This window comes from Aspergillus candidus (assembly GCF_002847045.1).
Source record: "Aspergillus candidus strain CBS 102.13 unplaced genomic scaffold BDW47scaffold_34, whole genome shotgun sequence".
In the NCBI taxonomy this organism is placed as follows: domain Eukaryota; kingdom Fungi; phylum Ascomycota; class Eurotiomycetes; order Eurotiales; family Aspergillaceae; genus Aspergillus; species Aspergillus candidus.
Genome location: NW_020194039.1, coordinates 36,609 through 60,549, shown reverse-complemented (window position 1 = coordinate 60,549; position 23,941 = coordinate 36,609). Strand labels below are relative to the sequence as shown.

At 47.8% G+C, this 23,941-nt stretch overlaps 6 protein-coding genes across 6 annotated transcripts; 1 reads left to right on the top strand and 5 right to left on the bottom strand.

Annotated features, from left to right (window-relative positions):
• Nucleotides 1-757: 757 nt before the first annotated feature.
• On the bottom strand, nucleotides 758-1,716 carry BDW47DRAFT_108366 (interferon alpha-inducible IFI6/IFI27 family protein). Its single transcript, XM_024813213.1, has 2 exons — nucleotides 1,206-1,716; nucleotides 758-1,145 (listed from the first exon to the last, which is right to left on the bottom strand). Exons 1-2 carry the CDS (start codon nucleotides 1,624-1,626, stop codon nucleotides 1,033-1,035), a joined length of 534 nt encoding a protein of 177 aa, XP_024670533.1. The 5' UTR covers nucleotides 1,627-1,716; the 3' UTR covers nucleotides 758-1,032.
• Nucleotides 1,717-3,080: 1,364 nt separating this feature from the next.
• BDW47DRAFT_132712 (uncharacterized protein) lies at nucleotides 3,081-4,490 on the bottom strand (the record flags this gene model as incomplete). The annotated part of the gene is made up of 1 exon (XM_024817642.1): nucleotides 3,081-4,490. The coding sequence occupies one exon, from the start codon at nucleotides 4,488-4,490 to the stop codon at nucleotides 3,081-3,083; it is 1,410 nt and encodes a 469-aa protein (XP_024670532.1).
• Nucleotides 4,491-5,310: 820 nt separating this feature from the next.
• On the bottom strand, nucleotides 5,311-12,492 carry BDW47DRAFT_132711 (fatty acid synthase S-acetyltransferase; the record flags this gene model as incomplete). The annotated part of the gene is made up of 29 exons (XM_024817641.1): nucleotides 5,311-7,320; nucleotides 7,357-7,746; nucleotides 7,777-7,811; nucleotides 7,863-7,877; nucleotides 7,944-8,015; nucleotides 8,064-8,119; nucleotides 8,180-8,185; nucleotides 8,237-8,300; nucleotides 8,358-8,381; nucleotides 8,442-8,516; nucleotides 8,562-8,569; nucleotides 8,654-8,717; nucleotides 8,748-8,862; nucleotides 8,899-8,937; nucleotides 8,971-8,973; nucleotides 9,019-9,083; nucleotides 9,117-9,246; nucleotides 9,277-9,345; nucleotides 9,376-9,395; nucleotides 9,432-9,484; nucleotides 9,524-9,528; nucleotides 9,562-9,600; nucleotides 9,667-9,757; nucleotides 9,791-9,837; nucleotides 9,910-9,995; nucleotides 10,032-10,043; nucleotides 10,080-10,100; nucleotides 10,149-10,162; nucleotides 10,199-12,492. The coding sequence occupies 29 exons, from the start codon at nucleotides 12,490-12,492 to the stop codon at nucleotides 5,311-5,313; spliced, it is 5,922 nt and encodes a 1,973-aa protein (XP_024670531.1).
• A 1,602-nt stretch (nucleotides 12,493-14,094) lies between these two features.
• BDW47DRAFT_118633 (cytochrome P450) lies at nucleotides 14,095-15,919 on the bottom strand (the record flags this gene model as incomplete). Its single annotated transcript, XM_024815239.1, has 5 exons — nucleotides 14,095-14,193; nucleotides 14,259-14,348; nucleotides 14,431-14,866; nucleotides 14,922-15,151; nucleotides 15,236-15,919. The coding sequence occupies 5 exons, from the start codon at nucleotides 15,917-15,919 to the stop codon at nucleotides 14,095-14,097; spliced, it is 1,539 nt and encodes a 512-aa protein (XP_024670530.1).
• A 1,083-nt stretch (nucleotides 15,920-17,002) lies between these two features.
• On the bottom strand, nucleotides 17,003-18,320 carry BDW47DRAFT_132710 (uncharacterized protein; the record flags this gene model as incomplete). The annotated part of the gene is made up of 4 exons (XM_024817640.1): nucleotides 17,003-17,399; nucleotides 17,465-17,850; nucleotides 17,922-17,989; nucleotides 18,137-18,320. 4 exons carry the CDS (start codon nucleotides 18,318-18,320, stop codon nucleotides 17,003-17,005), a joined length of 1,035 nt encoding a protein of 344 aa, XP_024670529.1.
• Nucleotides 18,321-21,036: 2,716 nt separating this feature from the next.
• Nucleotides 21,037-22,188, top strand: BDW47DRAFT_127097 (alpha/beta hydrolase; the record flags this gene model as incomplete). Its single annotated transcript, XM_024816666.1, has 1 exon — nucleotides 21,037-22,188. One exon carries the CDS (start codon nucleotides 21,037-21,039, stop codon nucleotides 22,186-22,188), a length of 1,152 nt encoding a protein of 383 aa, XP_024670528.1.
• Nucleotides 22,189-23,941: the final 1,753 nt, after the last annotated feature.

Below are 23,941 nucleotides of genomic sequence, written 5' to 3'. Positions count from 1 at the left end.
ATAACTTTATATATAGTAAATATAGTACTTTAAAAAGCTATGTTTTTAATCTTATCTCTTAAAATTTACTGGTTGTTGAGATACATGAGTATAAAAATGGGCATTTTATATGCAATACAGGGTGGGCGGCTCGGTCGGGTGGGAGACTCGGTTGGGAAACACGTTACCTGCGCGGGCCTGCGGGTATGTTTTTCTGGGCAGCACTACGCGCCGCCCAACCCTGCATGGCTACCATCTAGTTAGAGTAAGCTAGGACAGGAGAATGAGAACTACTACTACTACTATCACTACTAATACTACTACGATTAGGTTCCTATATGGGGTTCCTAGCGAGACCCAGGCGTCGCGAGATGGTTCGTGGCTGTGAGCCTTGGCGGTTATTGTGACCTCTATTTAGGGTGCTCGTGTTCGGAATGAATTCCTCTGATGTAATTTTTGGGCCATAAATTGGGGGAAACTATGTGATCGAATGTTGATCCTGGCTATCTCGTGTCAAGACACTAGGTGACTTGAGTTAGAAAGACCTTAGTCCCAACTATTAGCAGGGTTGAATAAACCCGAGGTCTTACACAGTAACTGTACTAATCATATTAATTAAGAAATAATCCAATGGTCTGATGATAACTAATAAGTAGATTGTCATCTACAAACCGCACCGAGTGACACTCTAGTGGTGAGCCGTAGGAGAGGGTATCAGTGGTCACCGCCCCTCTTTTTGCCCCCATGATTGTAGTTGTCTAGGCGGGACCGGGGATGGGCCGAACCACCACCCCGCTGAACCATCCCCCCGGGCGAGAGCACGGACCTCATTAAATACTTTCACCTCCATTTTCATGGCCCTACAGGCCGCAACTACCTTTACTCAAGATCTGCCAGACTAAGAAAAGCACCACTTCTTATTGTTTGTCGCCTTAGTATATAACCTCAGGAGAATGTCACATTGTGAATGATCATGGACCCCTATACAATCACAACTCTGAGGGAGCATATCAAGGAGTCATTCGGACAAGAATATCAGCAGTGGTACCATACTCAAGACATGTCAATCTTAAGCATTCTTGTAAACTCTGTGTCTAGACAGTTATCCATATCAGGAATCTGTCGGTTGTTTATCTTGTGTTTGTTATCTTCAGCTGGCTGGCTTTCTTCTTATTCATGTTAGCCTGGTGTAACATGCAAGCAAGCAGTTTCGTGGGAGAGAATACCATGATTTTTTGTGTTATTATCTTCTTCATTATCATGCTTCCCCGAAACTTCTTTTTTATTAATCAACTGTGTTCCCATTGCTGCGGACCCCACCATTGCAAACCCAACATTTGAAGCTGTTGTAAATGCCCCTGAAGCAGCGCCTCCCATTGCAGCCCCCTGCAGGGTAGCGAAAAGGCTCCCTGCTTGAACAGCCCCCAGTGAAGACTGCCATGCCGCAGCAAGAGAAGCCGCAACAGGCCCTGTAGCACTGAAACCAACGGCACCTAATATTGCAGGGCCAGTGATAGGGGCTGCAGCCAGTGCAAGCCCTGTGCTACCAATGGCTAGGGAGGTTGGATGTTCTTGAGCAACAGTTCGTCCGAAAGTAACCACTGAGGATGCTGCGTTTCTTACGTGTTCCATGGTCGTTGTAGTCATCAATAGAGAATACAAAGATCAAAGATGTGAGAGGATTGGAACTAGATGGAGGGGGGAGACAAGTATGCTATGTTTGTTGCGATAGATCAGGATGATGTTGACCGTCCTGCCCGAGGAATGCTCCCATGACAGGGAGAAGAAGGAGGAAGGGAGGGTGTATAAGAAACTCCGTTGCGGGGAAACTGCCGATCACATGACTATAGTGACTTGTCAATGCATGCCATGGAGCCTTCGCGGGGAGTCTATAAATAAACTCGTCTCGACGGGGCTAAACAGGGTCTTGAATCATGACTGATAAATAAAAATCATCAGGTGGAACTATGGAAGAGTGTTGGCTTGAACAAAGAAATACTGTGGGGCATTCGTCTCGACTAGGTGGTTACTGGTCACTACCCTTGGGTATAAAACAAGGCGACCAATTACTGGTAAACTCGGATGGAGGTTGCCTCAGAGTACAACTTACAAGGAAGAGTGTGGCTTGTTTGGCTTGGCAATGCTCACTGCGGGCGCGTGCACAACATGCAGGAGCCCACCATGAGAAAACCTCCCTTGTCATTGTCCGCAACTGTCTCCGTGTCTATACCAAGGGACTCATACCACTGCATTGCATCTGGAGGTTAGTGCCTCGTCCTTTAATTAAGTTATGGAATTTGATACTAGGGTCGAGAGGAATATCACTGCGGTGGGTCGTGATCTTGGGTGAGTTAGCATCAAGTCCCGCAATTTAATCCATTCCCCTCACTGGGTAGCTAATACCCACGGCATACAGAACTGAAAACGCCACAAGTGTCAATCAAATCAAACTCCATCGAGCTGCCGACGAATTCGTTACTACACATGATTTGGTCGACTCAAGGAATGAGATTCGGAACTGGAAGCGGTTTTGTATTATTGTGAAAGCAGAGCCCACGGCCATGGGGGTTTTGGCCTGGGGTAATGAGACCATCTTGGCCTCCTCGATGAAGGGCGCGGGTTCTTTCTCCTATGACTTCCAAGGCGGAAACACTGAAGTCGCCCAAAGTCTTCAGCAATGTCAGATGGCATGGAGAAACACCACGCAAAGACACAAGAATAAGGGGAATTGTGCGGAGGCTATGGCAGCCCATCTATACTATAAAGTCAACAATAACCTGCAAGATAGAAAAGCAAGAGTGGGGACATGGGTCAAAGTGGGAAGTGTATGGGAGAAGATCGATCCATGTGGAACTGACCGCACGGTAGGTATCTGATGTTCTTATGAGTCTGTCTTTCCCGGCTAACAAAGCTACAGGACTCTTGGGGTTGCAATCTGTTCACCCAAAACCAGGGTCTTAGGGTCTTAGGGTCTTTGATAAACAGACGCCGTCGGAGCCCTACACGCTGGCAGACCTTGCAGGAGGCCCGATTCTTGCGGAGCAAATTCAGTTATGCGGGGGTGAACCCAGAGCGTTTGATCTGCCATGAGAGATATCTAATTAGAACTGTACCATTTGACCGGCCACCTTGGCTCTTCCGTCTTCAATTATCTCAACCTGAATGCCCGTCTGAGCCCCGATGTCTCTGAACCCCTGTATCATTGCAGGGTCCCAATCTCGCACTCTGAACACTTTTCCCAACAGACAGAATCCTCGGAGGCGAGGGGTGAATTCCTTCCAGTCTTGTAGCCATGATCCAACAACCCTCGATAGGTATTCACTTTCATATGACCATTCCCATTCCTGCTGCAAGCATAGATCGTCCGTGATAGTCAGCCACTCTATGTTTTTCGATAGTGCTTCCTCGAGGGAAACCACATTTGGCTCCCACGGAGCAAATCCAAGCAGAAATGCCATCGGAACCTCCAATCTTTTCAGCTCATCGAGTCCTCGAAAAGGAGTGAAAGACCCGCGGAATGTGAGCTCCGGTTTTTCAGGATCTGCCTGTGAGACGTCTGACCCTGCCGTGATAGTCAAGTCGGTCAAAGTCTCTTGAATGTGAGATAAATCCGCAGCAATTTGATTTAAATCGATAATATCCGTGACAAAACGATCTTGAAGATCCGGGCGGTAATACCAATCCCATCTAAGCTTCTGAAGCCCTCGTGTGACTGATAACACTTGACCGAGAGGCCCTTCGCGCAACATGGTCAAGTCGAGCGACACAAGTCTTGATGGATTTGGTGGGCATTCCCCGGGCCAGATGAAAGCAGTGGAAGGGTTATCGACCAAAGTTCTGATTCGTTCAACTGACGGCAAGTAGAAGAGGGGGAGGACGTCTGCAGTGTTCCTCATTTCCGTGTACTCACGAATTTCCAAACCAAGGCCAGGATACACAGCTGTCACATCTTTAAGACGAGTAAAGGAGGGAAGATGATGATCTTGGAATCTATCACAGAGGGCGGAGCGAAGCATCATGCCCATCAAGCGGCTCTCTCGGGCAAAGTTCTTGGCCAGGTAGAGACACGCCAGATTGGGGAGCTGAGATAATAAAAGCGCTAGAAACGCGTCCATCGTCCCAACGCGCAATTCTTGGATCCATTGCTCGGCGTAGGGAACTTGAGTCTTCTCGATACATTCCACCAGCTCGTCCAAGGCAAACTCAGTGACTGGGAGTCTGGGACTTTCGTGTTGATAGTCACGCCATTCGCGCTCGAAAGTGTTTCCGTTGAGGATGACAACACGGACATAGCTGGCGAGCTCGGGCCTCTGCACGATGCTGCGCAAGAACCGAGTGATTGGGGGGTTCTGAGAGTTTGTCCATGTCCACTGAATATGGGAGTAGAGGAATGGCTCGGCAAGAGAGCGCAAGTATCGATGTGTAAGGCATACTGCATAAAGGTCGCTGGGTGATAGAGATGCAAGTACTGGGTGCAGGATCTCTGGAGGGGTGCTGAGAATGGACGCCATTTTTGTTCCTTTTCCCTGCCGTTTCAAGACTCGACAAGTAATGCTAGACGAGCAGCAGACAAGGTACCTATATAAGCCATTCTTGCCGATCACAAAAATCCCTAGGACTCTAGTTTCACCAATCAGATTGTGAGACTTGAATGGCCATTAGCGCGGGTTAGTTGACACTGACTTGGTTTATTACTATTTATGATATCGCCTCATCTGCGGCGGGCTAAACCAGTGACCAAGCTTCCAGACAGTAGTTGGACAGCCCAAAGTAAATAGAAATAGAAAAGAATTTGAACCCGAAAAAAAAAAAGAAAAACCTTATCATAATAGACCAACCACCATTATGCTTGGGGGCATTAAAGTTATATAATCATCCCTGATATACTGTGCATAGAGTCGTTCAAGCACAGTTGGAAAAGATGTTCGCCTCATTTATTCAAACCGCAGATACTTCCTAATTGCCAACCTTAATTCTAAGAGTTTATATTTTTTACTCTGCCTCAATCTAGTACATACGACCATAGGGTGTGGAGAACAGGGCTTCCCGTCCGCTCAGCCGTACTTAAGCCACACGCCGGCCGGTTAGTAGTATGGTGGGTGACCACATGCGAATCCCGGCTGTTGTATGTTTTTCTTTTTTTGTATGCTATTTTTTATTTTGTACCTGCTATGAATGTTTCTTGAAGAATGATACTCCCACTTAGAGGTCTCAAATTTGAGTAAATAAAGAAACAAGTAAACATTTGCAATTGCGTGAATTAACCATCCAGAACAAGGCCTTCAGTGACATCTGCGGATGACCACTTTCCCCGAAGAAAAACCCAAATGCTTAGTTTTCTAGGTCGCTCTTGCCAATGTCGCAAGCCATGGCCGTCAGCGTCTCCCTCAGTAGCACACGGTTTCGATACAAAAACCAGTGATCACCGTCCACTTCCACCAGACGGAAATTCTTCGTTTCTTTTTTCCAGGCGGAGATCTCCTCCACATACACCAAATCATCCTGACGCGCAGTAAACGCTGTGATAGGTATATTCAACGGAGCTTCCTCATGGAACTGATACTTGAGTAGTAAAGGCCCGTCTTGTCTCATCAAGGGCATAATAGAACGCAGGTAGTCCACATCATCGACGTACCGTGCCACAGACATCCAGTAATCGGGGCTGATGTCTTCCCGAACAACCTCAACCAGGATATCTCGCTTTTGCCAAATACTGATAAGGCTTGGAGCAATTGTGCCGGTGACAAGAAGCTGCGGCAAAGGTTTACCCTGGTGTCGCAGGGCACGAATCATCTCAAATGCAATGATTCCTCCAAATGAATGTCCCCAGATGATGGCGGGGTAGCCGACTACATTCTCCATGTCGCTCAGGGTGCCGGACACGACCTCTGGTATGCTGGATGCTGGAGGCTCGTCAGAGCGAGTTGCACGACCAGGAAGCTGCATTGCGATAGGATCAAGCCCATCCGGCGGGTTTGATAAGACGGAAGCAAAAAGTGTTGCCGCGGCTCCCATAGAATGAACACACAATAGACGGGGACAGTGGGCGTTGACAGAACTACCCCGAACAAACCAGGGCGAAATCTTGATCAGCCCATCATCAGACATGGGCCCCAATTGATCGTTCCCGATATTGGTGGAATCCTTGTCTGCTGATTGTGTATCGTGAGATGTCCCATTCAACTCTGCGGCAACCTCTTGCAGACTCGGTCCCTCGAAAAGCCTTATGAGAGGGTACGGGGTTCTGAACTCCCGTAAGATCAACCCTCGCAACTGGGTGAGAGTCATGGAATCGAGAGAATATTGATCAATCTTTTCTGTTGGAGATATCCGACTGGTATCTACTCCTAATATCTTGGCCAGTCCAGCCTGTAGCGTGTCTCTGATAGCCTGCTCTCTCTCTGGACCCGACAGTCGAGATGAAAACACTTGGGATTCGTCGTTTTTGTCTGCTTCCTGCTGCTTATCTAGCCCAAGATAAGCCCCGTCATAGGCTAGGTGGGGATAGGCTTTGAGGAACATTGACCAGTCAATACTAGAAATCATGGTTTGAGAGGTACTGTGAAGGAGAGCACGTTCCAGCGCAGAGAAGACCGTCGGAAGATCTGTGGTGGACAGGCCTTCCGACTCAGCGAGCTGGACCACGCGATTATTACTCTGAGAGGTACGTGACATGCCCGCATATTCTCCCAGAACCCCGAGGTTGAGTGAAGTGCCGGGCAAGCCGGATGCCTGGCGATGTTGTGCCAACCCGTCAAGGAATTGGTTTGCCGCTGCATAACTCAGCTGTCCTGCCACCCCCAGGATACTGGAAACGGACGATACCAGGACAAAGAAGTCAAGATTTAGCCCTTGGGTTGTCTGATGGAGATTCCATGCTCCCAGGGCCTTGGGGGCAAAAACGGTTCGGAAGCTGTCCGGTGTGACGTCGTGGGCGGAGATAGTGCCCAGTACACCGGCAGAGTGTATAACACCTGCAATCGATGGCCATGATTTGTGCTGGTGAAAAAGAGATTCAGCTGCTTCGATGTTGGAAATATCTCCAGTCTCAATGTAAACCGAGACCCCTTTATATCGCAAATTTAGTATGAGAGCATGATCCTCGGGAGTCTTTGGTCCTGTCCTGCTGACGAGCACGAGATGTTTCGCTCCTCGCTCAACCAGTAATTTGGCTAATTGTAGTCCTAGCCCACTTGTACCACCGGTTATTAGGTAGGATCTAGTTCCATCTAACTTCAAGTGCTTTGGAGGCATTGCTTCAATGCTAACACCGGACGGCATTTCCACTGCTGCCTTGCCCATCACAGAAGACCGAGATAGTCGCTTTAGGGCCATGGATAACTCTGAGATCGGATGCGTAGTAATTTGTGGTGGTACCAATATACCATGACCAAGAAGTTTGCATACCTCTCCCACGATTTGCCGGTGTAAATTTGGTTTCTGTGCCGCCAATCTATCAATGTCGACGGCGAAGAAGGCACAGTTTTGACCAAGTTTCTCCAAGCCAAGCTTTGTGTTCCGATAGATTTCTGTCTTTCCAATTTCCAGAAAGCGCCCGAACGGAGAAAGGCATGCCATAGATTGTGAGAACATAGCTCCTGGCAAACAATTCAAAACAATGTCGACACCCCGGCCCTGGGTCGCTAGCTTGATCTCGTCATGGAATGTCAAAGAGCGGGAGTCGAAGACTGCTTCAGCTCCCATATCCGACACCCAGGCTCGACGCGCAGGACTCCCAGCTGTTGCATACACACGAGCACCAACGTGCTTGGCAATCTGCATTGCTGCTATTCCCACACCACCGGCTCCTGAATGGATCAGAATGCTTTCTCCTGCCGTGAGTCGCCCGAGGTATTCGAGAGCGTAGTACGCTGTGGTGCTACTGACCAGCACACAAGCTGCCTGGGCGACAGAAAGGGATGAGGGGATAGGCGCAACGAGGTCATGGCTGGTAACAGCATAACCAGAGATGCCGTTAGAAACTCGGGCCATGACCAGAGCACCACGGTCAATATCGTTCACATTCTTGCCAATCTCTACAACCCGCCCAGACACCTCGAGCCCCAGATTTTGGCCAGTCAGACCATCAGAGGTGGCTCTATTGCTCAGCGATCCCATGGCATTCAAGACGTCCTTGTAGCTCAGGCCCGCAGCGTGGACTTCAATCCCCACTTCATCTGGACGTAGCTGTGAGAAAGACTGCTGCCTCAAAACCAGGTTATCTAGGCCCCCAATTTGGCCCCTTTCTGCTTGGTACCTTCCTCCTCTTGCTGGAAGTGACCTCAGGTTCAGCTTTTCTTCCTTCTCAACATCCACAGGAACTATTCGCCTGATAAACCGGTTTTCGTCCCGGAGAGCTACCACTGTCTCATGGCGACCGAATCGAAGAGTTTGCAGCTCTGCTTTGAGGAATGTAGTTTGTCGCTCAGCCGTGTCTATTGCAAGATCAATGAGTCGAATACTGGGATGCGGAAACTCGTTCACCATCACACGTGTGGCTGCTTCTACAGAGGAGGAGAAAGGGTTGCATTGCGTATCTGCAGGCGTCATGCAGCCCCCCTGTGTAAGTACCACAACCGTACAAAAGCCACTCTGGGCGTGAATCCAAGACGCAATGCGTGTAAGTGTTTGAATCGCAGCGTCTAGACTTTCGTGGATATGTCTTTGTGGAGACCCTGGCAGCAACGCCGGGACGACGAGAAGTGTCCGTCGGTCCAGATTGAATCCCCATTCGGATGCTTCCCACGAGGGCTTGACTGCCTCTAGACCCTTTTCATAGATGCGCGAACGGGGAAATGCGCTTTGAACAGTAGGTAGTAGCCAGTCCAGCAGGCTGCCTGGTGGGTCAAGGATTAAGACATTCTCAAAATCAGCTTCCTCCCTCTTTGACCGCTCCTCCGTCTCCAACTGAAAAGATACACGGTGCTCTTTGAGCTGTGTTAAAGTTTTGGTTTGAAGCTGCTTCATAGTTAATTCAGAGAATATTGCAACAAGCTGGCCATCGTGTCCATATATCATCAAGTCGTATATTAAGAACACATCGTCGAGCTGATATACCCGGATATGTGCGAAGACAGATGTGAGAGGATAGTCATTCGTAATATCTGCTGATCGCACATAACTAGGCAAGTACACACTGTGAGGATTGCCGACGTGATGCTGGTAAGCGTATACGGTGTGAACACAAGCATCCAAAAGTGCAGGATGAAAGGTAAATCGCGATGTTTCCTCGACCAAGGAAGGTGGAAGCTCGACAAAAGAGAAGAGCTCCTCACCAAGGCGCCACATGCCCCGAACACATCTGAATGCTTCGCCGTACCGGAAGCCTGATTCTTCGAGCCCTTGATAAAACGCATCCGTGTTCATCTGTGTTCCTGACTGCAGACGAGTCTTTACAGAGTCTAAAGCCTCTGCCTCTGTTCTGGGCGGCATATCGCGGGTATTGATTCGACCTCGGGAACATACATGCCAAGCAGCCGTTGGGGGTGCATTGGCCCGTCGAGAGCTGAGAACATAATCACTGGTAGGGCTGGTAATCTCAAACATGATCTGAGGAGCAAAATCTTCGGCGGCAGCGAGAACAACGGGGAGTTCAAATCGAAGATCTTCCAACCAGATTCTCTGATGTATGAGAAATTTGCTGGCGGCTAAGTATGCTGCTTCAATGTGTCCCGTCATTGGGAAGACAATTGATCCGTTAACCACATGGTCACTTAAAAACGGTGAAACACCGGTGCTCAATTGAAGTCGTAATACACCATGTTCATCATCGGTCAGGCTGGTTGAGCTTCGGAGAAATGGATGGCGAGACTCTGCAACACGACTCTGCTGGGCTTCTGGATCCTCGAACCAATAGTGCTGCCTTTGGAAAGGGTACAGGGGCAGATCGATAAGTTTGCCGCCTCCACCATTGAATGAGGAAATACCAACAGCAATACCGACCGCGTGAGTGGCACCTATGACGCGTGAAATGGGCTCAACATCGTTACCGCGGAGCATGCCTGGAAGCAGATAGACTGGCCGCTTAGCAGCCTCTGCGATGTCCCGAGTACCAGATAGAAGAACTGGGTGCGGTCCGATCTCGATCAGAAAATTGAAACCATCTTCAATCATTCGATCTGCTGTCTCAGTGTACTGAACCGGCTTTCTTATGTTATCAAACCAGTAACTCGCACTCAAGTGCCTCCCCGATTCGACAGTTGTTGTAACAGTGGAGTACAGATTTATTTCAGTTTGGGTTCCTTGAATCGGCGACAGGGCCTCCATTATTTCGCCTTCCAGGGCGTCCATGAAGCGACTGTGGTATGGAGTGTCTACCTTGACAAATCGAGCAAACACATCGCGCCTCTCGAGTTCTCTGGCGACATGCTCGAGGCTCTCTATATCTCCCGTTAAAGTGGTCGTTTTAGGGCCATTTAGGGCCGCAATCTCCACACCAACGCCAGCATGCAAGCGCTGTATTAGACTATCAGCTTCTTTGGCCGACAGTCCTGTAGCCAGCATCGACCCAGCCCCAGCGGCCTTGCTCTGAATCTGGGACCGAAAGTATATCACATTAACAGCGTCTTCTAGGCTTAGTGCGCCGCATATATGGGCGGCAGCAATCTCACCAATGGAGTGCCCTACGCAGCCCTCTGGTTTGATACCATAAGAGATAAGCGTCCTCGCCAATGCGATCTGTATTGCTGCTATTGCCGGCTGCGCAATCGTGGTTTTGCTGAGCTTGGAGTCATCTGGTTGCCCAAAAATCTCTTCAATGATTGAGAATTGCGCAAGAGAGGCGAAAATATTGTCAAAGGCGGCTAGATGTTCACGGAAAGTAGGTTCTTGATACGCAAGCCGCATTCCCATCCCAAGCCACTGGCCACCTTGACCAGAAAACACGAAAGCGACTTTAGGACAGGATATGCCTGGTTGCTTCTGCAGCGTCAAGATATTTTTGGAAGTTTGCTGGGAACCGACCTGATCAAGTCGGGAACACAGCTCGTGCAATCCCTGCGCCGGAATGACTGAAAATTCCGCATGCTTGTCCCGGCGCATGTTCAGGGTGTATGCGACATCCTCGAGGGAATGTTTGCGTAGGCGCAGGACGGAAGCCAAATCTCGGGCAGTATGCGCTAATGCAGTATGCGACCTTGCAGATAGGTTAAAAACGCGTGGCCTGCGGTGAGACTTTCCAGCACCAGTGCCGATATCATTTGGTGCTTCTTCGAGTATGACATGTGCATTGGCACCTCCCGCACCAAAGGAGTTGACGCCGGCAAATATCTTTTGTCCTTGATTACGTGGCAATCTGATTTTCTTCCTCGATATTGCAAGTCGTAGCGACTTGAAGTCGATAGAAGGATTCAAAGTTGTGTTGTTGGCTTGTGGGGGAATCTCGCCATAGAACGCGACGAGAGAAGCCTTGATGAAACCAATAATCCCAGCAGCCCCCTCAAGATGGCCATAGTTCCCTTTAACCGACCCTATCCAAAGGGACTCTTGTTTGTCGGAACGCTTTTGTCCAAGTTGTTTCCCTAGGGCATTTGCTTCGACCGGATCCCCAACGAGGGTGCCGGGTCCGTGGGCTTCAATATACTGGACCTTGGTGGGGTCTATGTTGGATTGTGTGTAGACCGTCTCCAATAACGTTGCCTGTGCAGCCAAGCTTGGGACAGTAAAACCATCCGCTGTGTATCCATCCTGGTTAACAAGTGAGCCGCGAATGCATGCGTAGATTCTGTCTTTGTCCTGGATTGCTGTTTTGAGAGGCTTCAGATACACGATTCCGACGCCCTCGCTGCGAACATAGCCATTTGCCGACGCATCGAATGGTTTGCATGTACCGTCTGGGGACAGAAACCCTGACTTTGATAGCATGATCGTTGCTTCCGGTCGAAGAATAGCATTAACCCCGCCAGCTAGAGCTCCCTCACTCTCCCCTGTCCAGATGCTCTGGCACGCGAGATGCAATGCTGACAAGCTGCTGGAACAGGCAGTGTCCAGTGTAATGCTTGGGCCCTGCAAGTTCAGGCGATGAGATACTCGATTTGCTGTTGCCCATATCATAGATCCCAGAGCCACGTGGGGACTGATATTGTCCCGCTGCTCAGTGGCTGTCTGTATGCTGAGGTGATCATACATGAAGGTACCGAGAAAAACGCTCGTCCGTGAACCGGCCACCTTTTCAAGAGGGGTACCAGAGTCTTGCAGTGCATGGACACTTGCTTCCAGGGCGAGGCGCTGTTGTGGGTCGATCCTGGATGCTTCAGCCGGAAAGTAACCGAAGAAATCAGCATCAAATGATTTGATGTCGTCCAAAAAGCCACCCTTGCAGTTCCTGATTGTCCCGTACTTCTGGGGGTCCTTATCGTGGAACGAGCTCGAGTCAAACCGGTCTTTCGGAATATCTCCAATAGCATCGATGCCTTGCTGTAGCGCCTCCCAAAATTCCATGGCGGTTGAAACACCCCCAGGAAAGCGACAGCCAATCCCAACAACGGCAATGGGTTCGCGCTCTGAGGCAGCCATTTCTATCAAAGGTCAGAGTTATAAATGTAACGATTATGAAAATGAATCTCGAGTATGTCTTGTAGTGCTCAATGACCTGGACCAGCTAATGTGGTTATGTATCTAGATTGCACAGAGAAGGGGGATATTCAAGGATTTATATGCTTCGAGGTATCTACTCCCTCTGTCTATTGCATATAACTTCGTCCTTAACTTAGATTTAACTAGCAGTATTAAACAACGTAGAGGTTTATAACGGACTTCCCTTTTCAAGAAACATCCACGCTTGATTTTTTTTGTCGTAACAAACCATACCAAATCACGAATATGGAGTTTTCTATCGGACTTTCCTTTTTGAGACACCCCCACCCTTGACGGAATCTGTTATTTCATACTGAACCAACAACGTAGAGGTTTCGAGGGAACCTTCTCTTTGGAGCATAATTTCCTTTTTGAGATGTCTGCTTTTGCCATGAGGTCATGAAGAAACCTCATTTATGCAGGTCATACCTCCACCATTCACCGGTCCTCCCGCGCTGTATTAGTTACGTAGATCCTCTTTGTGGATGCCATGCTTTTGATTTGTCTGTTTTCTCCAGGATATCGTACAAACATGCCAATAGTCGATTCCGACGATATATCTTCTATACAATGTGGAAGGCTCGATGAAAATAGCCAAAAGGAGAATAGATTTGATGATCATATGTGGAAAATAATACCACTCGGCTACAAAAACTATCTAGCCACTTCTGAGCTCTGTGAGTAATCTTTCATAGTCATCTTATATTCCGACATCTCAAAGCTACAAAGGTGGCTGCAAGGTTGCAAGGACAATGAAGCTTCAATGGTACGGCTCTGCAAGTCAGCTGACATGCTGACCGATTGCTCATCCACGTGTCGAGTGCAACCCATACGAAAGTAATTTAAGTGGCGCCCAAAAAAAGTCAGAATTGAACTTGCCTAAAAACGTAGCATTATTTTGAGGGTTATACCACTATATCGGGTAGCACCGACATAATAAGCAAGTGGACGTAATCAAGAGAGGGGCCTAGTGATTGGGACCCAATGCTGCCCAGTAGGACGTGGTCCTGTATAACCCGGTGTTCCCTAACAGATATTATCGAGATATATGGGACTGGCCGTCATTAAGAAGGTTCAAATATATAATATGTAAAAAAACCAACAAGAACGGTCAAAAGTATTGACGAGTTTCATCATAAGAGTTGCGAATAGTTGAAAGATTGCAAGAAACAGGTCAAAACAAAATTTATGCGGGGAAAACACCCCAAGTCAGCTGACATGTTGCCAGTTGCATGTCGCGCTGTTCAGCATAAAACATACATATAAGACAGAAAACATACATATAAGACAGGAGTTGTCTTGTGTGACTTGATTGAATACAGATGCCACTTTTATATTTGCGTCTCCTTCACATTCGCCACCTTTTGTGGCTCTATGAGGCTTTCTGTGAGCTCGAAACCCTAATAAACATGAAATATGCTAAATACACTTTCTAATATATGGGTTCATATTTACTTTATCTTGTTCTTGTCTCTTACATTGTTATCAGTCAGCCATCATAATATGTCATACTCTCAATCGACAACGATTTTAGTGTAATCCTCACTTCTCCCTCCTTTGTATCGTGACTTCAACACCTTTCGTGTAGACAAAAAAGGCGTTCCTCAATGCCCACTCTTTTGAGGGGTCTTTTAGTTCGAACTGAATGTCCAAGCAGTAAGCAACCATGTTGCAAACAGACGATCAAAACCGAGAGAATGACATACCTTGAATCTTGTCAACAATTCAGGAATGACCTTGTACATTTCCAAATACGAAATGTTCCGACCCAAGCAAACTCTGGACCCCCCTCCAAACTGAGAAGATCGTCATCAGTATCCCTCAATTGGCCAACATAGCATACTAGTGCTGCACAATCCGAATTTTCGGAGAACTCACCGCAAATAAGGCTCGTTCCATCTCTTTCCTCTCGCTCTCACTCGCTTGAACCCACCTTCCTGGTCTCCAGGAAGCGGCGTCTTCCCCAAACACTTTCTTGTCCTTGTGCAAGACCCAAGCATTTACCCCAAGCACTGTCCCGCCTCGGAAATAATTCCCACATAGCTCGATGCCCCCAGGGGGAGCGATTCGCTCTAATGGGATTCCGATTGCCGGGGTCATCCTCAGGGCTTCCTTGATGCAAGCGTCAAGGTAAGGCAGCTTGTGTGCGATATCCCAGGGAATCGGTGATGGAAGATTAGCATTGTCTAGCTCGGCTAGTAGGGTCTCAATTGAATCCGGGTTTTTCAGAAGGTGATATATCACTGAAGTTAGTGTGATGGCAGTGGAATCAGAGCCAGCTTGGACGTTTTGTTGGCACCAAGAGATGATCCAACTGCAATATCTTATATTAGCATGGAATGAAAAAAAGAATGCAATGAGTATCTTACAAGTCGGGAATATTAGGGTGGCTGTCTTGAATGTTCAAGAAACGGGTCAAGAAGTCTCGTCCTTCACCTCTTTTTTCAGGATGCTCGCGGAACTCTCTTTTCCGCTCTTCTATCCGCTCCAGTGCAAACTTCATAACAGGGGACATTGTTGGCTTCGAGAACAACCCGGATAAAAAAGCAATAAGTGGATTCTTGTGCAGAATCTTATCCAGCCAGGGCATCTGACCGGCCTATCAACCCAATGGGCTTCATCAGCAGACGCTCTAAAAATCACCACATCTCCGCAATAGCGTGAAAAGAAAGAGGCCACTCACAACAGCAACATACGAAAATCGCTTCTCAATCATCTGTATGATTCCATCCACATCCTCACCCTTCTCCAAAAACCCAAGCCTCTTCCCAAACGTAATCTCCAAGACTACATCCGTTGCAAACCAATGCAGCCACTTTCCCAGATCGATAGGTTTCCCTTCGTCCGCTAACTCCCCCAGTCTATCGAAAAAGAAAGCCTCGGTGCTCTCGACTAGCGCCTCATATGATTTGAGACTCGTCATAGCGTACACCTGCGCAATGGGACGCTTCATTATCTCGTGGACGGACTCGTCCTGCGTCGAGAAGATCGTGGGTACGACCTTCCCGTGCGCGACGTTGCCCATAACCGGGTAGAAATCTGATTTGGCATAGCGGGTGCGTGTGTTGTACAAAATGGAGATGGCGGCGGGAGAGCTAACGGAGACGTTGTTGGGTCCCAGGCGAACGAGAGGTCCGTGGCGCTCGTGAAGACGCAGGTGGTGCTCGTGGGCGGATTCGGTACGTACCAGAAGGAGCCGGTGTAGGTCGGTTAGTTTTGCGAGAAATGGGCCCGGGATGGAGCGCAGATCGGAACGGAATAGTGGGAAGAAGGCGAGGTGGTAGAGGAGGTAGATGATTAGAGGTGCGCTGAGGGTAATTAGGAGTGGAAGGGATGCAAAGTCCGTGTGAACATGAATCTTGTCCATCATTGCTTCCCTTTTTTTTTCCTTTCTTGTTTTACTTTTTGGGTGTGATGATTTCTATGGGTCGTCAAGATGAATGTACTCGGGCTGCATTTTCTGATATCTATGGTGTCTTATTATGAGCCTGTGGTACGCTATCACCCTAAACTACAAACCCCGCATCCCCCTGAGCCACGGATACACCGGGTCGCAAGCTTTGCGTCCACTAACGCATCCTGTGCTCATAGACTTCATACTATAATACACCGTCTGCCTACAGATGATCATGAAGATCCACTGCCGAACTCAGACACCGCCCCCACCCGTATATGCCTTACTAGTATCACGCCACGACTTACCTTTTCACTCCAAGTGTGTGCATTATCGCAAGTAGCACTGTATTAGTCTAGTATTTATTATCAAAAACAAGCTGTAGAGACTGGTGCAAGCAGTCACCATATATAGCCGTTTAGATGTTAAGAGCATGTCGCTGCGTTGGACCGACCACGTGTTGGGGGTGTGCATGAAGGTTTACCCCAGAGGATAACCCAGGCTCCGGCGTCTTGAACCTGAAAGCCCCTACACCTGAAGAATAAGCAGAACAGACAAGAGAAGCGGGGTGTGCAAAGGATTCGAAGTAGTGGATGTAAATTACCCGATCTCCGACGATCAGTGGAGCCCAAGGCCGGATACACGAGTCAAAGCCACGGACCGTCCACGTACCCGAGCAAATAGGCGAGAGTGTCTCCAGTAGCGAGTGCGCGATTAGTACTTCTGGTAATAGCCCAATCACATGAAAGACCCCTCTGCACAGACCATAATAGCTTAGAGGGCGGACGGGCTGTGGATCCACTGTGGAACGCGGGACAAGGAATGCCTTGTCAAAGCTTCACTCCACGCTAATATGACAGGAGGGTACTATTTACAGAACGGTGGAGCCTTGGAGAAACGAAGTAGCAAGAAAAGAGGTGGATTCGATGAAGAATGATAGGAAATACTAGTTTCACTTTTTAGAATCAATTATACAAAATGAGCGTTTGGTAAGACGGATTAGAGCCGAATTCAGCACGGCCTTGGTCGTGGGAGACCAGGCTGGGCGAAACTCGGTCAGGGAGTGGAGTTGTTCGTAGCGGACTTGGAAGACCACATAAACTCCCGTTGGACCGTGATAGCTTGATCAGGGTCGTCATGAAGTCCCAAATCAAGAGACGAGTCTCTATCACCCCGACGAATGTCATTCGTCAGAGCAACGTTGCCAGTGCCAGACACGAAGGTCCCGCCTTCTTGCAGACGGTAGAAGTCGCTTGTTTTCTTGCTGGAACCAAACCCGGATGGGAAAAGATACCGGACAAGGGGCCGGAGGGTCGGCAGGCAAGCGGACACAATTCCAAGTGAAGGCTCAATTGAACTCCAGATGAATCCGCGGCCAAAGTTCCAAGGAATATCCTCGGTCTCATTCATGATTTTCACTGCATAACACCGAAGGGCACCTGCAACACAGGTGCTGCGTGAGACACATATCACGTTAGTATTTATCGTGGGGGATCATCTCGCTCCAGGGACACATACAAGGTTCCAAGACCGAAGATGCACATAACGGCTAGCTTTTGAGGAGTTGGCATCTGAAGTTTGTAGACCTCGTAGAACGGGGCACCTAGGATTATGAAATCGGTGACAGCTTCGGCAATGCCATTTCCCATGAAGTAAGCTTGAACGTCGATACATTCCCCTTTGCCAGGTGGTTCGGCGAACTGCTTCCAGAGATACTGTGTTGGTTTGCACTGGACCAGATTTACAACCATCACACCAACGAACCAGCCAATCGCTAGGAAGGAACACATGTACAAGATGTATCTGAAGTGGGAGATCGCAAAGATCCGATGATAGAACATGATCACCGACATCTTGATCGCGGGGATTGTGCAGCTGTAGATAAACTCCATAGCAAAAACGAGCTAATAACATATACACAAGGTTATTGGATGCCACCTCGAAGATCTCGGGTTGGATGCAAGTTTAAACTGACCTGGTACATCACCTCCATGTTGATATCGGGGTGCCATATATGCTTGCCCATTCCACCTAGCTTTGCCACTGTGTTTTAAATCTTTGGTTAATTGTCCATTTAATAAGGCATTATATTCCTTACTCAAGATATTGGTCGCACAATTGGCGCTTGACAGGACCTGGTAAAGAGCTTAGTCGTCTCCACAACATCGACAAGGTGTAGAGCATGCAAACCAACCAGGGCTAGTATAATCAGATAGTCATCCCATCTGAACTCAGCTTTAGAAATATATCTTGCCCAAACCCGCAACCCTACCGCGATGATGGCGAGAATCGCCGGAGCAAGCACGGAAGCAATGACTTTCCCCGATCGATCCTCGTAGATGTCAAGGCCTGGGGGTGGCGGCGGCAGTTCCATAACGTTCGTCCGTTGAAGCCTTGGGCTTTCTTTCCCGTCACGACTCGAGCATGTGGGGTTAGAGAAGATGAAGAATCAGACTGGGTGGGGTGAAAGGTCCAACTAGATATAAAGCAGCACGATTCCCCCGCTAAATACCAAAGTCAGGGGCAGGTAGGGCATGTCGATTAGCCCTGGGCCACATTTGAAACAGCTCTATTTTTTGGTCCGACTAGATTCTAGTCAGACTACTGCTCTTGAATTGCTTGCTATAATTGGCTGGCTCTTCAGGGTCCATATGGATGATCAGAGACTGAGGTGGTAAACGCTAGATACTTCTCCCACCGATCGCGAGTGGCAAGACTAGCTATTGGGATCGTTACATTAGCCTAGCTCCCCGTCTTCACGATGAAATCATCGCGTAAAAGCCAGACTCTGATGCCCGATTGGACCAGGACGGCCGACTAGGGAAAGATAATCCCGCTCCAAGCTTTGAAGCACGATGCTTCTGGCTAAATCCACCTCACTGCTCACCAATGACCGTGCGAAGGAATATGCAACTGGATGATGATAATCTGAGACCCGACAATCAGGTTTCGACGCCTTCTGTCTGCTGTTCCCGCCCATAGTATATCTCAGAGCAGATTTCCCGCCTGATGGTGCTGATGGTTTGGGTGCCAGTGGAGTTAGTGCTGATGGGGCCACTGCCCGTGGTGGGTACGGGGCGGAAAGGCGGTTGACTCCGCATGCCGATCATCAAAGTCGTATATCAATATACGCGAAGGAGCAATCTAATACCTTCTTTGAAAAGAAATCTTGAGAGTTGTGAAGAAATTGGAGACTTATGTATGATATGCGATACATATAAGCTTTCTGCAATGTGAGTTAGTGTATGCTGATATATTTGCCTGCAACTTCATCAGTATGATCGAAGCATGGGAACCAATAAGGTTCAACAGACTTAGGAAAGGTTTAAAATTCAGCAGATAAGTGCATTATAGTAGAATAGCTTGAAGATGGTCTAGTACTTACCTACAGCAAATTCACGTGTGAAGTTACTCATAGTATCCAGAGCATGCCTCTGGAGATTTTATTATCTCACTTAGAAAAGTATATGAGATTGGATTGTCTTCTCACTGTCGAATTGTTATAAAAGTAAAAATTTATCCAATCACCATATCTTTAGATTATATTTCATAATGACTATGATATACTCAGTTAACACATCACCTTATGGTAGATTAGGGATTGAAACTTCTGGCAATCTGAGCATTTCTTCTTACACATCACTATTGTTATGATCCTTCATAGTGCTTCTCAAAATCATCTGATCTTAATTTATTCTATTGGCTCTGTACAACAATGGGGAGAGTTGAGTGTTGCTGAAAAGCTTTGATGTCTGTTTGGTAAATTGGGTATGTGGCCAACACTTATCAGCCTTGCTAGATGTGATAATGTAATATAAGTAGCGCGCTACTACAGTAACATAGGGTGACTGTCTTGCTGCACCAAGCAGCCGGATACAGTGGCGTTCTAGACTAGTGGCTTGTCCAAGCCATAGTATAACAGTCATTGCACTAAAGTAGAATCACTATTTAGTCAGGCCTGATATGACTGATATTCCAGAATAATATATGTTCTTATTTAGTAAATAGATTAATTAATTGGATAAGCCAAGAGGCTAGTGACATAATACTAGTCCATTTTTGATGGGCCCGGTTACGAACCAGAAGTCTTATTATTCGCCAATCAAAATCTCTTTGTAGCATTCAGCATGTTGATCTAGAGTGTTACTGTATTTTATAGGACAGGGTTATCATATTAATCAATAGAATGTAAACCCTTATTATAAACTAGTTAGACATAACTTGTAAGATTGTATCACTAAATAGATCTATATAGAACATCTCAGATTACTTTATTGTTCTAGTAGGGTGTGGTATTGAATATTAACCAGGTATTATGCGTACTACTGCAGAACCATCACTCCCTATCACATAAGGCTACTCGTATCCACTTCTCAAATCAGACTATCTTGTGGACATCAGAGCACTGACTTTTTTTTCTTGCAGTTTGATCATGCTCCAGAACTACAGAGTACATATCCCCAATAAATAAAGTTTTAGACTTTGTATGATAGCATATCTAGCTTTCGTTTATCTGCTTGCTGACTTTCTCATGTAACCAAAGTTCTTCAAGGATTCACGTGGATACATAATGATGACTATATAAGATATTTATATGCTATAGCTGAAGACAAGGCTAGGTACAGTGCAAGTGCAGGTGGGGCGGGATCAGATCGCCGTGTAATTGGATCTGAGATTGAAGATCATCAAGATATGGAAGTGGCCAAGTAGTCTATGGGGTTTAAGGTCCACCTCCCCTCCCAATATTTCAATCATAGCAAATCATGTTCATTCCATGAGATCCGAATCTTCACTGAAGAGCATGCCCATGACTCGCATTTTGCCAGTGATAGCAGGCTGAAGTGGTGCATCTTGCTGCCCAATTTGCTACTATATAAGGGCTCATCCCTTTCCCAACTCCCAAACTGTTTGTTGTATATCCCATACTCTTGGATGTCTCTGATCTTATTACTTCCTCATTGGGCTTCCCTGGAACAAATGTCTTACAATCATAAGACCTTTTGATATCATATTGACTAGCCTTGGTCCTTCGTGCGCACTTTCTTCCTGTTTTTGGAGACTTATTGTTGGTCACAGAAGAGCATAACATGATGCATACTTCCAAGCTACTTGCGCTCGCGCTGGGCGTGATACTACCTCATTTCACGCGCGCTGATCCTAGGTGCTCAGAAATCAGCTTCGATACGACTATCCGTTCCGCCAAGGCTGAGAAAATCGAATTGCCCAGCCTCAATCTCAACACTCCGGACTTAATTGGTGGCCTTCTCAACTCTGTACTTGGCTATGTCGGTCATATTTGGCCTCTCGTCCCGGTTGAGGGCACCTACAGCATAAGCGCAACCTTTTGTGAGCCAGAAACGTACAACGGAGCCGACGCAGTGCAGATTTTGGTCCATGGCGCAACTTATAACAAACTTTATTGGTCGGGACTTGGACTTCCACACGATCAGGCTGAGCCCTACGACTGGGCCCGGTTTGCTGCCACCAAGGGATATGCGGTTCTTGCCATTGATCGTCCAGGGGCTGGGAATTCCAGCCACCCGGACCCCTTGCTGAAAGTACAGGCCAACCTTGAGGCTGAGGTCCTTCATCAGACTGTGCTGCAGCTCCGTAACGGTCGGATTGGCGGCAAGAAGTTCCCCAAGGTCGTCGGCGTCGGCCACTCACTCGGCTCTGTCTTTGCGATGAGGGCGACACAGCTCTACCCACAGGATTTTGACGCTCTTGTCTTGACCGGCTGGAGCGTGAACTTCGTAGAGAATTTGCCCAAACTCCTGAAGACAGGCATCCTTCCCGCAAGGGTTGGCATTCCCGAGCGATTCGTGCATCTCGAGCTTCTCTATCTCGCTGGCACCATCCGCCGCGCCATACGCGATCTCTTTTACGGCCCCGAGGGAACCTTTGACCCAGATATTGAACGGTACAATTGGGAGCATCGAGATGTAGTAGCAGCGGGTGAGCTGATCACTATTCTCTCGGGGTCCACAGAAACGACCTATGCGGGCCCAGTACAGATCATCAACGGTCAGCTTGATAGCTTGTTTTGCTCTCCAACGGATGGGAAGTGTGCCCCGGGTCCCGACGCTCCACCTGGAAATACCGCCCCTCTCTTCCCCAGTGCCGTCAATTTTACTACCAACATCGTCCCAAACACTGGCCACTGCCTCAACCTGCACCACAGCGCCCGTGAGACTTTTTCCATTGCCCATGACTTCCTCCACGACAATATAGTAGAGGTGTAGGATTTTATATTTTTTGTATTTGGCTTTTGAATAGGAGATTGGTATCTGTTTGGAATGTCTACAGTATTTAGGAACCACCTCTTTGAGTTAGATAGATGTATGATCAAAAGCGTCAGACTACATATCACCTGTAGGTTTTTATGAAATGAACTTTTTCCTGCTTCTGAATCTGATTACCCAACTGCTTGGACACATAAAACACTTCGCCGAGGAGAATAACAAGTAAACTAATACACTATCAGGCATCTGTGTAGAATTTTGTAAACCAGCCGCGTAAAGTCCTTGAAGTGACTACATAGAGCCTGTGAAAGTAGCTGTCGTTCAACTCTATTAGATCTACAGCCATTCCTGACTTTTTAAGAAAGAGGGGAATACTTGTTTGCCCCACTTAGCTGTCCTACTAGTGTTATACTACAAGTATTAGCTTAAGATTCTGTTGCTGTTAGTTTCCATACTATGTAATGTTCCTAAGCGCGCGAAATTTGTATGTACAGTACTAAATGCGACACATCGGAGTTTAATCAGCCCTGAGGTCTGCCTGCCAAGTGCCACTTGGCTCTGAACAGATGCAGATCACCCTTCCGCCCCAAAAAAGTTTCAGAACCCTGGCTCACTTAGAGCTGGTGGGCTGCTGATCGATGTCCTGGTTTGCCACAGCCTCACGCCCCGTAGCTGCACACCCCGTAGCCTCACAGCCTAAAAAACTCACGGCCTTGTCTGTTCTCTGTTGAGGGATATCCACTTAATCTAGAGGTCAAAGATTGTTTAGCCGTATGAAGTCTCCCCGTTTTTCTACTTAGAGCCAGCAATGAACTTACAGGTATGGAATTAGGTAGGAATAAGGAGGTTCCTCATTCAGAACAACCCTCGCAGGAATCCTCAGCGCCAGTAGGGCAGGCGCATTCTCATGCAGAACAACTCTCTCTGACGCCACCCTCCTCCAAGGACACAAACGTGACCGAGGAAAAAACCGCAGAAAGCAAGCCACCGCTCACTCCTTTAACCATAGATAGCCGGTGGGGATGGGACATACTTGCGCTCACCCTGGCAATTGCGATCCTGATTGCCATCATTGTCATTTTACACGTGTATGATGGAAGGTATCAGCCCACCTAGAAATGTAGCTCGCTCAACACACTTCTCTCGTGGCTGAGCACGGTTGCATAGGGCTGTATTACAGTCTCTTTCAGCTCCGGCCTGTCGCAGCTCAAGTGGGTTTGGTTTGCGCAGCGAAAACGCCCGTTGTCGGATCTGAGCGTTTTGATAACGCTAGTCGAGGCATCTACGGGAGTGTAGAGTTGCTGTGACCGCTAATAATGCGGTAAGCTTCCATATTGTGGCAGGTGTGTAGATGCTAATTAGATAGCCATTATAAAGTCTTTGGTGCCATTGCGGTCCTGCTTGCTGTCGGGTTCGATCCATTTGTTCAAAATCTGGTACAATAATCATCCGATAACGTCGTAGATGCAACGCAGGTCTGCCACCTAGCGAATACTCCAGATTACGGTAGTTTGGACGGTCGATAGTCGGCACTGATGGTTTTTTTTTTCTCCTTACCTTTCTCTCGATTACTGTTTCCTCTGCTGGATATACTACCAACATTGACAGAGCATTACGTAGAACCTATTTTTATAGGAAACATATACAACCTCATATTCAGTACAGATCCGGGGAGGCCATGAGCCATTCCACCATATATGTATCCGACAGTTAATTGCACCTGGGACCCTGTTGCCTCCCTTTCCGTGCGCTC